Here is an 18,360-nt window from a genome sequence, read left to right on the forward strand (position 1 = left end):
TAATGCATCATATACGCAATTAAAATATGTACCAATTACTGTCATGTAATTAAAAAATTCAGTAAGTAAATATTTTGAAATTACGAAACCCACATGGTTTCGTAAACGTAAACAGGTTTTGAGGTAAACAGTAATGAGCAAAACCTTGTACATAGACCTTTAATGTCATAGATGACTGTAATCTCTCCTTTTAAATAGTAGTTGAATGGAAATTCTAGGAGAGCACAAATGGTATGCTTCATAGTAAACATTAGTAATAAAAAAATCGAGACGTCCACATTTATAATTACTAAATACATTACTATTAACTATAGAGTATTTCATTATAACCTTCTCTTTTGAGCGTGAGGACGAATCGTAAATTCTTCTACAAGATTTTTTTATACTGCAAAGAGTACGTCAAAAAAGTCGATATTTGAATCTTTATTATAATCCATACATATAAAGGAAATGTAGCTTAACTTTGCCTGTATATGGAAGATATATGCGAAAATTTATTATTGGGGGAATATATCCTTTTTTTTCAGAATACAAGGATTTATGGTTTATTTTTATCCTATTTGTCAGTGCGTTTGTGCGTTTGTGCGGGCTATCTAAAATCGCTTAACTGATTTGGGTGGCATATTTTTAATATGGTATGCTTCACATAAAATTTAGTGCATGTTTTATTCCAATCTGTCTACAAACAAAAAAGTTATAAGGACTAAAACGCTGCCTCAGCTATTCATGAAAAAATTTGTTACATGTTCTAAATGAGTGTTGCTCTATAAACTAATATGGTACTATTTTTTGTGTCTAAAGTGTACAGGGGTGAAACCAGATATAGTACCTGCAAAGCGGTGGGTGTGACTAGTTCCCTCTCGAAGGCTTTCGGGAAGGCGGCCCCACCACGTTCATCTCCGGAGCCTGGCCTATCTTCACCGCTGCACAACTCTTCGCCATCACCACCCTCAGCGCTCGCAGCCTGCAGCTCGGGGAATGTTTCATCCTGAAAATATTAGACGTATCATATGTACATATACCTCCAGTTGCTACTGACGTGCTAGACTCGAGTCTTCCGACTTGTTAGTAATGTGGACTAATAATGTCATTGCTAGCAATGTACCATGTCAGGTTGACCTCTACCTGAAAACCATCGTAATAAATTTATGGTGAATTTACTATGATGGGATAACTGACCTGACCTCATGCTCATCTTATCATCCTCAGGTGGTGCCCTGCTCCATAAAAAAAACTCTAGCTTATCCGATAAATGTTTTTTAACATGGGCGATGTCGCAAGATATACATAGTCATTAATAATTCTCAATGTAATTGTATTAATTATTAATATAACGCAAAGAAAACAATTTACTTGAATGTATTACAAAAACTATTTTTATATTGCAATAGAGTTCATAACAAAGCATATCGTATACAACTATTGTTTTAACATATGTTAGGAACGCAATTACATTTATCATAACCCTAATGATATCGATTTCAAATTGTGCATGAACTACATATTTCTGCGCAATAACAAAAAAAAAGTACATATTAAATTATATTTGATAACATTAAACAAAACAGTTGTATTTGTACACAGTCGCCTATAATTCTGTTTATTCTGTAAAGGGTGTGACATGTGGCACTAATATGTACTAAGTGATAACCTTGACACTAAGGAATGGGAATTTATGATATGTACCACAGATGACACAAAGTAGGTTTACAGTGTTGTTTAAGTTTGTAGGCGACCGTCCGTTCAATCGAAATGCAAGTTACTACTTTTCATCAACTCTTTAGTAACTCTAATCATTTAAAAGCTTATACATTTATTAAACATAAATACTCACTTTGACTAGAAGCGAATCCTTTCCTGGCGAATGCTCAGACTTATTCATATAGTAGATCTCTGCTTGCTCTGCCCTGTAATAAGAAATAATCTAATGTGACACACAGAAATATATATTACACAAAATTATTAAACAATAAAGATTAGAACTAATTGAATGATAGTTCTGTGCAAATTAGTTTGCCATGAGAGATTTAATCAGTTAGAAGAATTTTTTAATTACTTTTTTACTGAATGTTGTTTTTTCATCAACTCTTTAGACATACTTTGATTTTTATCATTTCCAGATATAAAGCTTAACGGACAACGTTTCCATTAAAACATAAAACTGTTATAACAATTGACTGAAGACGAAATATATTTCTTGTCATGATTCGACATGCTCAGACATATTATTTTTATTAATATAGTATTTATTATTCTGTTTGCTCTGCCCTGTAATAAGAATATAATCTAATGTGACACACATTGTTTATTTGAATATATATTACACAAAATTATTAAACAATAAAGATTAGAACTAATTGAATGATAGTTCTGTGCAAATTAGTTTTGTTTCGCATGAGAGATTTAATCAGTTAGAAGAATTTTTTAATTACTTTTTACTGGATTCATGAATGTTGTTTTTGCTGTTGAACTGTTGCTATACTACGTAGAGGACATATTTGATTTTTATTCATTCATCCAGATATAGAATGCTTAACGGACAACGTTTCCATTAAGAATCACTTAAAACTGTTATAACAATAGCCTGAGTACCGACGAAATATATTTCTTGTCATGATTCATTGACACATTGCTTCCGTTTTGGCGACATATTATTTTTATTAATATAAAGTAATTTATTATTGGCTTGTTGTGACGAGTCTGCGTTCCGAATGAGTGGTAGAATAAAAAAAATATATGTCAAATTTTAAGTAACCACTTGGTTACATTGTTTATTTGAATAACGATTATTTATATTCCAATTAGTTTCCAAACAAAGCCTACTAGCGGAATAGACAATTTAAAACATATTTCCTAATAGTCTTGCCCGTTACACAAAAGCCGTATAACTTAATGCATTGTGTTGATGCTTATTAAACCTATTAATTTTGTGCGATGATTGTATGTCTAGGTATCACATTAGATTGGGTACGCATGTGCGCAATGTCATAGAATATGGCTGCGTTAACCACGTACTCCATGGGCGCAATGACACCATAAGACTCCGGACCGTGCTCCATCACCAGCACGTCCGACACGTTCGGGTCGAACATCACCGCGTTATAAATACAATATTTATTTTACAACATTCGCCATTTATAGCACCACGTCCCTGTAACCGAATCAATAATACATATATTTATTTATTATTAAGAATAGGACAGTTTCAAAAGAGTTACGTGATTCATAATGTTAGTAACAATAACAAACTGATTTTCTAAATGTCTTGAAAGAGTTGTGACAGACGTTTTATGGCAATTGCGTAATAACTAAAATACCAGAGTCTGTTATAAATCTGCCAGAAAAAAGATTTAAATGTCGTAAAACACAAATATACACCTATTAAATTGAAGAATTCGTTAACGATAATAATGTTTTTGTAGAAAAATTTTAAATACATAGCACTGACAATATTATCTGATTACACTAATAATATACGATTTCTATGTTGATTGTCGCATGCCTCTTACTTGTTACACTGTAATTATTTATATAAAAAAAAAACATCTATTGAAAAGACACACACAAGTTTCTTGCTCATTCTTCTTGTGATGAATCTGCATTCCGAATGAGTGGTAGAATCAAAATATGACTATTCAAAAGTGCTTGTAATGAGTTTATTTGAATAAAGATTAACTATTTCTATTATTTCTATTTCTATCATTCCCCACTGGTGCCCCTCTAGAGTAAACCGTTAGCGCAGGCGGGTGTACCATTCCATGATCACAAAAAGAAACCCCATATATACCCATGCCCTTCATTCTTTTATTTTTGTTCTACACACATAGGAAAAAACAATAATAAGAGCGAGATTATCTCTTTAAAGGGATTTTTTCCGTTTTGGCTTCGCCTGAATGCAATATAAATCTTTGAATTTCTCGGCTCGTTCTATACTATAACAAGCTATTGCTGAAAAATGCATTAAAATCCGTTAAATATATTAATATAATTTAAAAAATATAAGCGACCAGATGGATGCGATTTTATTTTTTACTATGTAAAAGATTATATTATCAGCTAATAACAAAGTATGCACAACTATTAAAAAATGAGATAGCTACAATAATTATACCCAGCGAAGGAAGAGCGCGTCAGTATATATCGTCCGACATGCATATTATTTTCAATTAGATTTCCCTATGATGATTATTCTATTATACTCTAGATATAATGGACAATCATTTTATAACTCACACGCACGCCTTTGTATTCGTAAATAGTCAATGCATTATATCATATTCAACTAATAATAATACATCGGCGCGACTGTTACCCAGATGTGATCTTTAAGAGCAATTCTCAATTATTGACGTCTTGTCAACATTTGAAATATCCACATTTTGTTTAATATATTCAGATCTAACGTTATATCTATACCTGCGTTTCTTGGATTAATAAGAATTTACATACAAATACTTTTTGGTGTCGGCCACTTTCGGGAACTCACGACTTTGCGATTTATGTCGAGATCGTAAGCCAAAAAAATCAATATTTAAAATGGATTAGATATTGTTTCGTCTAACTACGATTTATAATTGGTACCGAATATGAAATTAAATTTAATCTGGAAATTTTTAATTTCATATATTAAGTGAAACCCAAAATGACCGGTATACCTCCATATCTATAAAATTAACAAATAAGAAGCGGTAACATTTAGTTACATTGTTATTTGGCGCAACTGTTCCACCTGTGTTCATACAAAATATTATTCATCACTGTTTATTATTGCTAGCCTCCCAGTTTCATTGTTAAATTGAAATAAGTACTAACATCGCTGTCTCACTCTGTGAAAATTGCGTTAAGCGTTAATTGCGTTAACTATCAGCTTAGTAAGTATTTTGCTATACTATTAATATACCATGAAAGAATAAAAATAGAAACTAAAATTAAATTATCAAACTTTGCACTTTTTTAGCTTGTTATCACTAGATTGATAATTCATTATGTATATATAAGAAACAATGTAATTGTTATATATGTGTAAAAATAATAGCAAAATATAGTTCTATTGTGTTTTATATACAGAAACTGATGAATAAAACTGCATTTGGTACAGTGTCAAACGTTAAACGTAAATAAATGTCATCAAGCGATAATACATATATTTAATTAAGAAGTTTCGTTTTGAGAGACGACATAAGTACGAAATGAATCAGTATAAGGTATAGGGGAAAAATATTTATACAAAGAAACTTGATGTATATAAGGAACTAAAATGTAAATGAAGTAATGTTTTTGATTTGATTTCACTCACCTGTCCATCCGTGATATGTCTGACATTGATTTTGAGGAATCTCTGTGGTGCGCTACTGCTGGTCGGGGCCTCTGGCGACACCGGCCGCAAGCTATCCAGGATCTCTGTAAAGAAATGGAGCCATAAATATCCATAATATATATAATATGATAAAGTGATATGAGAGCCTTTATTATTGCACAAAAGTTTTAGAATTTGTCTTTCAGTCTGTCACTATGCTTGTACACGCAGAACGCAATAGATAATGCTTAAAATTGAATGCCATCAGAGTAATTTAAAATATAGGCTCCATTTTAACGCAGGAAAATATGTTATTCTTTGCGAAACAGAGGCTTGTCATTAGTAATATACAAATAAGAACATTTGTTTAAACATATTTGGATGTTCTGAATTAAATACGACTTAAAGGATGTTATTGAAATTCTTAACACTGAGTTACTTAAAATACTTTGTACTCTTGCCTAAATCTCGCAGCCATTAACACAGTTTAAAGCTAATCCCAGAAATGCAAAAAAACCTCATTTCAAATGTAATGGAAAAATTCTTACATCGCTGTTTCGGTATGCAAATTGGTAAACATCAAAGAACCTTTTGATGTTTAAGAATTTGCATACAGAAACATCTACTGCGGGTAAGGTTCATTATATATAGGATGGAAACCCTTGGCACTCGTTATTTGCCTGTCTACCCATTAAATATTGTCTGAATTATAGACCGTTTATTACTTCTATTATATAATTTTATAAAAAGCAGAAATTGTAATCATTTATTATTTGAGACAAATAAAGATGATTATTGTTATTAATTATCCTCGTATGAAGAAGTACATATATATATTTGATGATACCCAATGAGTAATATTATTTCAAATGTTACAACTGAAGTTGTAATAACCAAATGTCTATTTTCAATTGCTAGTACTAATAAAAAATGTGAATATTCATAGATGTCACCTTGACATCTCACCATACTTCGACGCTATCTCATTATGTGACAAACTCATTTACTGAATGCATAAAACGACAGACAAATTTTTGTATTAAAGAGTGTAATAATAGGTAATTGTTAACATTGTTCGTAAATTTCAGACCACAAAAAGGAGGCATTCTCAATGTCAGTGTCACATATATAATAAATTCTATACATATACTGATATTCTTTTTCAATCTATAATTTTACCCGTTGCCTTAGTTATTTATATGTAATAGATATTATGAGTATGTTCTATTTTAAGGTTACATTTAAGCAAATATTGCTTTCCCCACCTTTTTCTTGAGCTGGCTCGCTAGGCGGACCCTGTGTTGATTCTGAGGTGTTATCACCGCTCTCGGACGGCCCATCAGAGTCCTTGTCTCCATCTGGAAAAATCGAGCAAGTTCGATGCAGTCATTACAGCTCATCATTGTTTACGTAGCAGTGGCGACGCGATTTCACTTATGTCGCAACAACAAAACAAATAGGAGGTCACGAAAATCATAACGCACCATGATACCAGCGTTTCAGGAATTCAAAACTGAACATTCTTGAGTTGAAATACCGCAACGTACATTATATCGGTACATGCACTTATCGCGCGCGATAAATCGTCACATTATCACGACATGGACTGTTTCGCCGGCTGTGGCGTACTACGAATTGATTTCAGTGCGGTGTAATTAATTAAACGATATAGGCCGGGAGTGTTGTTTGTTGGTGATAATTTGAAACAGACAGCTGTGATATCGCGTGGTGTCTGCACGCCGGCGCAGCTGACTCTGTCCCCCGCCGCTCGCGACTGTCGTGTCGCAACACTGTTTGAAGTTGTTTGCGGTGTAAATAGGAGAAAAATTCGTTCCATGTCTACGTCACGCGAGAATGAATAACACAATGGCAGATTGTGCAGTTGTTTTATCAAATGGACAATGCCGAATCGTGTGCGTGTAATTCAGGTTGATAACAGCGCGGTATTGTTATGTTTACACTTTTCCTCTTAGCCATTTTGCTACTATTGTGACATTAGTTGTGTTACCAACAACAAATAAATTATGTTGTACTTCCAATGTTGTAAGTGCCAAGACAGAAGCATCTATAAATACTTACAAACTATTAATGTAAACAACGCATGAAATCCGTAACTACAACTGAAATCTTTTAGCAATTGAATTAGGCAAGACTTTAGTTTTCTGTATGATGAATGAACGTCGCAAATAAACATATAGTCTCAGCGATCATCATATTTAGATACTATTTAGAAATGAAGGTTCAAACGCTCCGGACAAGTATTTATGCTGACCACTTTGAAAAAAGTCACATAGTGCTTGAGCGTATAAATAATAACTTTGCATACTTTTTACACAGTCTCTATTTCATTGGCAGAGGAATAGAGAAGACCGAAACAACACACGATTCTCGGACTTTCAGTGTCAGTGTCAACAACAAGAACATTAATTGTCTTGTTTACCAATGGCTCTCATTCCTGATTGTATATAAAGAACCATGATGTCATTGTACATACAGTATCGTGCATTTGCATTGCACGTTGATTGTTTCGATTCGGTATGAAAATTCAGGAAAATATAGTGCCAATTATTCGATAATAGTTCATTACTGGGAGGCAATTAGTATTCTAGCCTATCAGTAAATCATTGGAAACCGAAGGCCGAGCTATATAACTATAGTTTCTCGTTCGATTGATTGGTTACGGTTGAAATTTAACAGTACAGTCTTGTAACGACATCTAATTGAGCATGAAGAGGTTTTTATGCCGTAAAATTCTACAAATCAATGTAACAAAGCCGATAGGATGTACTTGGTATAAGTGTATTTCCTTCTGCAATACCCTACAATAAATAGAAATATACAAATAAGTAAGTAAATTCTAAGCTGTTCCACAACTCGATTAGGTCTCCAACAAGGTTATTGGCCTAACGCGATCCACTGTGTACTACTTAAATTTTATTGTATAAACACCCACCTCTTCATACTCTTGAAAATAAGTAACTTTTCGTTGGTTGACTCGTCGTGATCCAACCAAATTAATAGGAGCAATGCCGATAGACTAGGGCCCTTACCAATTCCATTCAAAAGTACAAAACGCAATACCATGTGTTGCGGTCATCGCGGTGTCGGTAGGTGACAATGCCTCTGATTACCCCATCTACGATACTAGTCGTGACAGTATATTATAATTAAATTCAATTGTCAAAGCGTTTGTGGCACGGATTCCCACCAACATGCTGGCCACCTTCATGAAGCAGGACTACTGGCCGAAGGATGTGGTGTATCGTCACTACTTTTATATTTACATAATTATTACACATTATATATATAAGTATATAAGGTATTTTCAATATGGACCATTAGGAGCCTGAAGTAAATAAATAAAATGCTATATTTCATGCGTCTCACCTTTTTTTTTGTCAGGTACGAGAAGTGTCTGCCCGGGAAATATGAACTGTGTGGCGAGCCTGTTCAGCTTGGTCAGCTCCGACGGTGTGGTGTCGAACCGAGCCGCTAACGAAGTTAATGTGTCACGGTCCCGTACCTGAACATACGTTAAAAACATATATCATTACATAGTATGAAATAAAGTTGCTGGCGCTGTCCGTTCCTATGTATGCTTAAATCTTTAAAACTACGCAACGGATTTTGCAGCGGTTTTTTTTTATAAATAGAGTGATTTAGAGGAAGGTTTATATATACATATAATACATGTACACCCGTGTGAAGCCGGGGGAGTAGCTAGTTTATCATAAATATATGCATCCGACGACCGACCTGGTCGTCGGTTAAAGCAGCTGTAACTGCCTGGTAGTTCCGATTGTACTTCCAAACCATCAAAGTAAATTTCATCTAAATCGGATCAGTATTTAGGACCTGATAGGTGACAATACATGTGTAATAATGTCATTACACAAAATTCGTTTTATTATTAAACATTATTATAATATATAATAAGTAATATAATTATTTTTAAAAATAGGAGAAATGTTTTCAAAGTTATTTTGCAGAATTATTTTCACATTTCATAATCATTCTACAATTAGCGTCAAAATTAATTTTAATTGCACTTGTGTACAACAATTATTTTATTCGCTTTTACTGCTTATATAGTATAATAGATAGATAAGACTGAGGTACATACGTAGACGTTTTTTACAGTAAGCTAAAAATAAAAAAATTACACTCACAGTGTAAGTAATGGTCTTGATGGGTGGCGGTGGCGGCAGCCTCTTCGCATGCTCGTCCTCGTCTGAAATAATATTCACACACTTTAGTTATTATAATGCGAATATGTTGGGACTTTTTTAAAGAACACATCATAAAGTCATAATGTAATAATTATACTACGAAATATAATAATAATAGTATTGCTAATAATCTTACTGTAGAGTGTAATGCGTTATTTTGATGTTATAAATTTGATTTGATTGGGCATTAGCATTAAAGTGTATTAACACTTTAATGTTAATACACTTTAATGCTAATGTCCGGAATCGTTTAATATTATCTGACTACCATAAGATTCTAGCGTCGTAGTTAAGTTACATATGACAATGTTTACTCATAGGTAGGGTATACCAAGTCAAAAGCCAGGCGCCAGCCACTCATGAGTTTCATCTACTTCCAAAAAACAAAGTAGAAATCTGAATATTATATAAATAACCTTTTCATATTAAATTGATCACATTACCACAAAGTGTATATGAAGGTTTTAATAATAATAATAATTTATCCAGCATCATAATACAGAGTTAAAATATACAAAACTTTTAACAATTAAAAAATATTTTTTTTACTTTCCACTTTACTTCTTTGTGAAATTTGTTCCATTTCATTAATACCATCACTCGCTTCGACTTCGTATACCCTATACGACTCAACCTGTTTATTTTTACGGGCGTATTCAAATTATTCTAACCAAACACGTACTACTACATACGAAAAAACTTGACATGTGACGGCGACTTATTTATATTATAACATTACGTATGTAGTGGAATTTTACTGTTCTAATTGTAAAAAAACAGAAGTACATTAATGCAATATCTACATTTTTTCTTCAATGCAGTATATGTCGGCCTGATGTCAGTCCAGACAACATGAAAATAAATATTCATCGTTGCAATATACTGATTGAACAAAGGAAATTATTGTTTCTTATTATCTCATGAAGTATCAAACAATAACTATGATAAGAACAAATTGATTTTGTTTACTATTATCGTTCTGTACATTAGGTACCGGATAATATATTCACAAATAAATTTGCTCACATATAATTTTGCTAACGACATAGTAACAGGCGCAAGTCACCTGTGTCGGCAATATATTTCACCAAACAATAATCAACTTCGAGAAAAATATTAACATTTAATAATGTCTTATAAGATTAGTACACAAAGACTTGATGTTGTTGCGAGGGTTTTAGGAAATGGGCTGGAAAATACTCTTCACTGAACGTTTTGTTCCTAACACAACAATTAGGCGGCTTGTCAGTTAACTTTATTATAACCCTAGTGGATAAGGAATAAGTTTACATATATAGTGTACATATAGATTTATATATGTACTAGCTGTGTCCGCGGTTTCACCCGTGTGACAATTATAGCCAGTATGTTATTCTGATGTATTAATTTTGTGATAAATTTATTTTCTTTTGGTATTTCAATTATTATCTAGTTTTACGCAAAAACTACTGAACGGATTTTGATGAAACTTTATCGTAATATAGCTTATATTACGATAAAGTTTTTGCGTGAAAGAGTAACAAACATCCTTCCATATTCACGAACTTTCGCGTTTATAATATTAATAAGATGTAGAGTTTTTAACGATGTTTGTGGTGGACTATAGTTCCACTATTTTCTATGAAAATTATCAGGTCCCTATTAGTAGAGTCTCTACAAAATAATAATAATAATAATAATAAACTAGATATTAATTGAAATACCAAAAGAAAATAAATTTATCACAAAATTAATATAAAAACAAGCTTAGCTCTTAGACAAGTCACAAGTTTATAATATGTAATTACACGTTTAGTTTTAGATTTAGAATACGCAGCGGGATTGGTTCTACATAAACATTGTATGTAAACAAAAACTATCATAACAGTATAATATTTTTAGACAAAATAACATTTGTTTTTTATCTTTAATTGTAATGATTTATTATTATGATAGTTTAATAATTGTAAACAAGTTATCGGTAAGTTTATTATTACACTACAATATTATCACGGTACAAATGTTAAAGTACCTATCTACCTAATAAAACAAATATATACTTATGTATTTATTTATAATCAGTTAACATCATCATAGTTCCGTACATATTGCTATTATTCTAATTAATACTGTTGACTAGAGATGAATATTTGTTCCTTATTGACACTTACGTGCCTACTTTGTTACGTAGTAGATGTGCCTGAGACGTGCGTGGTGTCGGAATAATAGGTAAAGTTTTCTATGGTACAGTTAACTTTTTTGTTTGTTAACTGTGAAAGACTTGAGATACTACGGTTTCATAGAGAACATCAATATCTTCAAAAAAGTCCGGAACACCGTATGTTTTACTATTACAGTTATGCCACAATAATTACTTTTTATGTTAAAATATGCAGTGGTAACAAATAATTAGAAATTTTTAAAATTTTTGAAATTTTTAATAAATACCTATGTGTAGTCAATTTGACCGCTAGTGTATGATAAGTAGAGGTAATAGTAACATTAACAGCCTACATACTCGTACATATAGTTTATAATAAATGAAGGCCAACCATCTAATATTGGCCTTAATAAAACTCTAAAATAATATTTGCCAACATTTGCTGAGCAAATATCAAGAGTGTCTGCGTGTGAAATTATATTTAAATTACATAGAATAACAACCAATCATTTTATTGTAGGCAAGGTCCTAGCAGTGCCCAATAAGCCATAATGGGGCCTTTATAAATTCTCTTGATTCTATTCTTGTCTTTCATTTTTTTTCAAACTATTCCATTGTTGTTGGCCTCAGCTGGACTTTACAACTTTATGGGGCCAGTACAGATGGCTTTATCGTGGAAGGACTTATCAGAGTAGCTGAAGGCTAACTCTCGCCTGAAGGATAAACCTCTTCTTCGCTCGGGCCATCGTATTTCGATATCCCTTTTCAATAGAAATAATTAGGTTGATTCTGGTCTGAATTGTAGTTAGTCATTGTTGTGGCCCTAGATTTGGTACTCTTACTAGGCTAATCCAGTACCATCAGTAGAGCCAGTGGGCTCTCAGGTATATAAATCATCGTTAGTTACTGCGAGTGATTGCGACAGACAATTTAAATAAACAGACTTTTATGAGTTTACCGGATTAATTATAGCTTACATTAGCCAGTTATGTATCTTCTATATATAACTGACTTGTTTATTTGTCCAAGTGACGTTAGTGCCAAGCAGTAATTTGCGGTCATAGGAGTAAATCTTAGTTTAACAGGTGGAAAGAAAATATAACCAAACAAATAAATCAATATGCTTGTTATTTGAATGTAAATTGACTTTTGTTAGACACATTGCACATTGAAAAATAAACAGAAATTGAAAATCATTCATCGATCATTTGCGTCATTAATTGATTTTTTTCGAGACCAGGGTAACCGTTTTGGGTTTGATACAAATTAGTTTATGGTTTAGTCTATCTATAATATATTCCAAATATTTTTTATTCTCAATGGCAAATTGCATGAAAATTAATTGAGGCAATTAATCAATCAATCAACCACCAAAATTTTTAAGAGTAGTTTATTACAAATATGCATATAATAAAAATGAATATACGAGAAAATTTCTATGGAGAAACTTTATTAACGTTATAGACCCCAAAACAATGAATATTCTAATTTGGGTGTAGTTTTCACTAATGCATGGCAAGTTTCACTCAAAGTTAGTTCAGTTCCGTACAGTTATTTTTTCAAGAGATTTGCAAACAAAAATATTATAAAACATTGTTATTCTCAATAGCACGGATAGGCATGAAGTCGCAGGTTCTATTATTATAGTTGTTTACTCATTACAGTATGGAATGAATAAAATTTTGTACTAAAATAAGGTATCTGCAGGCGGATTACTGAATAATGAAGCTGTCAATAAAAGGTATTTGCATAGTCATGAAAGTGAGTTTAATTAAATTTGCCATGCGTAAAATTTTATTCCCCGCGTTACGTTAAGTAAACCTTGAGCTCTAATTTTTAATTCTAATATAATAAAGCAAACGAATAGTCACTAAGGTAAGTTTAAGGGTAATCGTAATATTTTTCTTATATTTCTTTATAACAATTTTCTACGAGCAGAGTTAAAGGCACAACTTTAGGGAAACAGTAGTAAAAATTGCTATAGCTTTCTCTACATAGATACAAGCATTGTAATATTTACATTCGATTGTTACGTTAAAGACATTTAAATGAATCTTCTGGAGATTATAGTCGTAAGCATATTTATTTAGTCCAAACCCCTCAAACAAAAAATATATATTTTAGACAGCTGCTCTGTTCGAATAATTTTTTATATATTATGCCCGTTACTAAATATGTAAATAGGTATATTTTTTTGTGTTAGGCCTTAAAGTAATCATTTATTATTAACATTTTACTACAAAGTGTTGATAATAAAAGTAATTTATAAATAAAAGAAGAGTCCCTAAAGACCCAATCAGGTTTCTTACAATTAGGACTAGCAATAGGCGATTAAGATTACTTTAACGCCTTCATCAGGCTTATCTATATATCTTATATATTCTATCTGAACATTTCGAAAATGCAAGATTTTGACATGAAGCAACACCAACACATGATGTTGTATTGATACAATATCGATTTTGATTCAGCAACCGTACCCATTCGTAAAAACTTGGTATAGAATTGAATACAATCACATATTCGTTGATGCTGAAAATATTAGTGTGTGTTATGCCTTAATGCATACAAAACTACCTAAGAAATGTTTGTTTTCATCCGTAACGAGTTATGAATGTATAACCAACCGGTTTGGTAATGTTCTTAGGCGATGATATATATAATTTTACCTCTGTGTACAGCGTCGAACCTGCCCTCGACCTTGGAGCGCAACGCCTCCAGGTCAAACGGCGCACCGAACCCATGGTCCACCGAGCGACTTTTCGACCTGTAAATACGTAAAAAATAATTTAGCATATCATAACCACCGATATTACATTTATAATCTATGACAAGGAGAATTATTTATATACTACTTAACTACTAAATTTTCGTTTCTTATTTACTTTAATAATTTAAATTAAGCATATCCCTGAACAGTATTTCGAACATTCGATAATAAAAAACATCACGCTAAGTGTGAAGTCACGCTGAGGTCAGTGGTCTAGTAATGTACAACAGGATTCTAAAAAACAGCGTTCTAAATAAGTCGTGGGTCTGTCTGTTGTCGGTTATGTTACAAATTGATGCGAAGATAGAAATAGCACGAGCCTTGCCGATCTACGGCCGCACATCACACTAACACATTCGTTGAATATTAATGGGCTTCTACTATAATAAATTAAAAAAATGAGACCACTTATTGATGTGTCCTAGAATATTTCGCTCTGCGCAAACATTAATGACTGTCTACGACTATAAGCGCTATGACAGATGATTGCTGACTATTGGGTTTACACTTCGACGATCTACGTTTGACCCTAAGTGCAGAGGAAAATATTTGACGCACAATTTTATTGTTATGGTTTTATTTCAATAATTATTGTCTAATTAGTAATTTCAATAAAAAATGTCATGATCACACTAATTATACAATAGTTAGTGTGATCATGACATTTTTCTGTAATATTCTGAATTCCTTTATTTTATGTAATAATTTCAAATTATATTTCAAACTACGGAGACAATAAGATGAGGAATTGATGCACTAATTACTCGTATAAATGATAGGATAGAGAGTGCAACACAAATGCTACGTTTTGAAATTTTAAGGCACCACCCCTTAAATCAAACACATATTGACTATGTTACTAAAAGGACATAGTTATAGATAATATGCTTCATACAAAGTAAAAGAACTAATACAATTTGTAAAACACACGTGTCTATGTATATTATGTATATATACCTACATAATACGACTGCTGTATATATTGCTGGAAGCAATCTTTTCAAGGCAAGTTTAGGATAATGGATTTGATTGACAGAGATTGTTTAGACAGGACTGTAAGTATATTATACTGTTGCCTGATTTACATTTTGAATGTTTTAAAATATTTATACGTGCGTTTGTCTATGTAGATCAAGAGTGGTGATAATAATCAGCAGGGGTGTATCTGGCCTCATGGTGGATTACATAAGTGGGTCAATGCTTATCAGAACGCCTCAATGATAAAATACTATGAACAGTATTCTGGAGATAATAAATATTTACATACATAGATATTATTTAATATGCATGTTTGACCCAGGTAGACTGTATAAAGTCGTTATCACATATTTCTGCCACACAAGTAGCTTGCCAAATTAGAGTACGGAAGCATTGCAATGTACCTTGGTATAAAAATATTATGTGATATCTATAGCCCCGTTCATGTGTATACCCTGTACCAGTTACCATTTACCATCAGGTGAGCCATCAGCTTGTTTGCTATTCCAATTACAATAAAATTTAAAACAAAACTCTGACAACAAAATATAAACCCGATATTATAAGTAAATAGGTACCAAAAATAACGCGACCACAGAATCTGTCATAATAATAACATAATTAGTTAATGAAATAAAAATAACTAACATGTGAACTAACAGTGTGCTAAATATACTAAGCAAACGACATTTCAATACTACATTATGCATGTGCAAGATCAAATAATATGGCGGAAATAAACATGTGCCTACAAAGTATTTTGCGAGAGAACTTTTTTACCTTGTGGTCAATGTCATTACATTTCCATGGGTCGTTCTGTGTCAATCTTTAAAGTTGTCTTACAATATAATGTCTTGACGAGTTTTGTAAATATTCTCGCTTTCCACCAGGAGTGTCGCCATTTTGTTCAATAAATTTCGATATCGTAAAAGGTCTAATTTACTATAATTAAAACAAATTACATTTATTTACCTTTTGAATGATTGGTCTATGCTTTCTGCACTCCTGGACAGCTGCTGTGATGCGCGTCTAGACCTGCATGCAACAGAGATCACGCGCTAGATACAGGCAACATGCAAAACAGCTGCAGGCACTATATTCAGACAACTCAAAATAGAGGTAAACTCATTTTAATTTTCATAATAAAATTATCAAAAATTGTCTGAATATAACATTTACACATTTCTAATCTTCTTGTTTAACAAATAGTAATTTATTTTAAAATTCATTAGTTTAGAAATATGTAAGAGTGCATTGGCAACTAAATTTTGATACTAAAACAAAAAAGAAATTTTATAAACATAATATAAAAAAAATGCCACATCGATTCATGCGATGGGTAATCTATTTCATGCAATGCGTAAATAATGAAGGACACGACAAAAACATTATTATTAAATTAACTTAAAAAGGAAAGTTGTTTGGAGTGTTGGCTTTTAAAACTTAAATTGTTTTTTTATCCTCATAAATAGATACAGTACGGTAACAGTAGCAGTGACGCTTGCGACCTTTAACTTTGAGTTATTAAATGTAAAATTTAATCTTACTAAGAGGTTGTTTTTGTTCATCGGCTCCATTAATTAATTTAAATGTGACAATATTTCAAAATGTATTTTGGGATATAATTTCTAAAATTTTATCAGATTAGTAAATTAGTTTTTAGCTTTTTTATTTTGTTTTACTTAACATATTTTTTCTAGTGAAGAATGTTTAATATTATAACGAAAATAAATATACTTGCGGAGTATGAAGAATTACATTATGTAGAGAATCCATTATTGAATAATAGTTAATTTTAGATGAACATATGTATATCAATTGTATTAACAATTAGGTATCACCATTTTCATATATTTGCTCGTTTGATTTAATTTGCATAGTATGCTTTAGGATGTTTATTTATGCATAATATGTTTATCTGTGCATGTAAATATATGTTAATTTACATGCATTACGAAGGAGTAACTAATGACATAATTACAAGTAATTTTAAATAAATGTATTTAAATTATTATGATTAAACATTTTATTAAAAATATTTTACATATTTGGTTGTATAAAGTATTATTAAACATCAAGCGCTATGCCGAGAATATGAACGCAGCGCAGTGAAACTTCTAGCTAAGTTAAAACGAATCTATTTCTAAATTAGAATGAGGGTATTCCTAGTTACCGATGTCGTTCGAATAATCGGTAAGCTGGTGAATGGGCGCAAAGCTTGAAAAATTGACAACCGATAGTCATAAAATCGGAGTGGCGGCAGCGTGCTACTCAGTCCAGATTTATGGACAAATACATATTATTTCGAACTATTCTAATGCTGATGGCCGTTATTTAGTTACAGCTTCACCGGACAAAAATGGGGGCGAGTACAGTTAGCACTCCAAACCCGCGGAAGGACTTATAAAGGAGGATCTGATAGCAAACTGTTGCCTGACGGATACGACTAATCCGAGAGCACCGCTAGGGGTTCGAACCATAGCTTAGGTCGCCATGATTTCCATCCCCGTTTGAAACAAGGTATTCATAGGAAGAAAATTTCTTTATAGTTCGACTACGAATCGGGTAAATGAGGAGTTAATAAAGGTATACGATGTAGTGCACTGTCTTCCTTTATGATTAAATTATCTATAGTAGTCCTACAACAACATCTGGACAATGTAAAAGAAAATTATTGTTCTTGAAACGATTATGATAATGAGTAATGACATATCAAATTATTTTTATAAACAAAAGTAGGTATTATCGATTAGATAAATGATCGTATCTACTTTCTATAACTCGTATTCCGGTTTCTTTTGTGGAACAAAACGTACTTGTATGTAAATTCACTATGAAGCAGGCGTTTGTGTGTTACATGATATCATCGCTAAATAGATTATCTTTAAGATCTATAAGGTATGCTCCCGTATTCATTTGTCATATTTAGTTATTACTAACGAGTTAG

At 32.1% G+C, this 18,360-nt stretch overlaps 1 protein-coding gene across 1 annotated transcript in view; it reads right to left on the reverse strand.

The window, feature by feature from the left end:
• The window catches only part of LOC131844511 (TLD domain-containing protein 2), an 84,411-nt gene that overhangs the window by 29,608 nt on the left and 36,443 nt on the right, over nt 1-18,360 (reverse strand). The window contains exons 3-12 of the mRNA XM_059193423.1: nt 16,386-16,448; nt 14,335-14,432; nt 9,466-9,527; nt 8,684-8,819; nt 6,562-6,654; nt 5,293-5,400; nt 3,298-3,323; nt 2,958-3,101; nt 1,835-1,924; nt 830-988 (exon numbers count right to left, since the gene is read on the reverse strand). Coding sequence (XP_059049406.1) covers nt 830-988; nt 1,835-1,924; nt 2,958-3,101; nt 3,298-3,323; nt 5,293-5,400; nt 6,562-6,654; nt 8,684-8,819; nt 9,466-9,527; nt 14,335-14,432; nt 16,386-16,448 — 979 coding nt within the window. The remainder of the gene's footprint in view (nt 1-829; nt 989-1,834; nt 1,925-2,957; nt 3,102-3,297; nt 3,324-5,292; nt 5,401-6,561; nt 6,655-8,683; nt 8,820-9,465; nt 9,528-14,334; nt 14,433-16,385; nt 16,449-18,360) is intronic.

This window comes from Achroia grisella, unplaced genomic scaffold, assembly GCF_030625045.1.
Source record: "Achroia grisella isolate CSIRO2021 unplaced genomic scaffold, CSIRO_AGI_Agris_v1 utg402, whole genome shotgun sequence".
NCBI lineage: Eukaryota > Metazoa > Arthropoda > Insecta > Lepidoptera > Pyralidae > Achroia > Achroia grisella.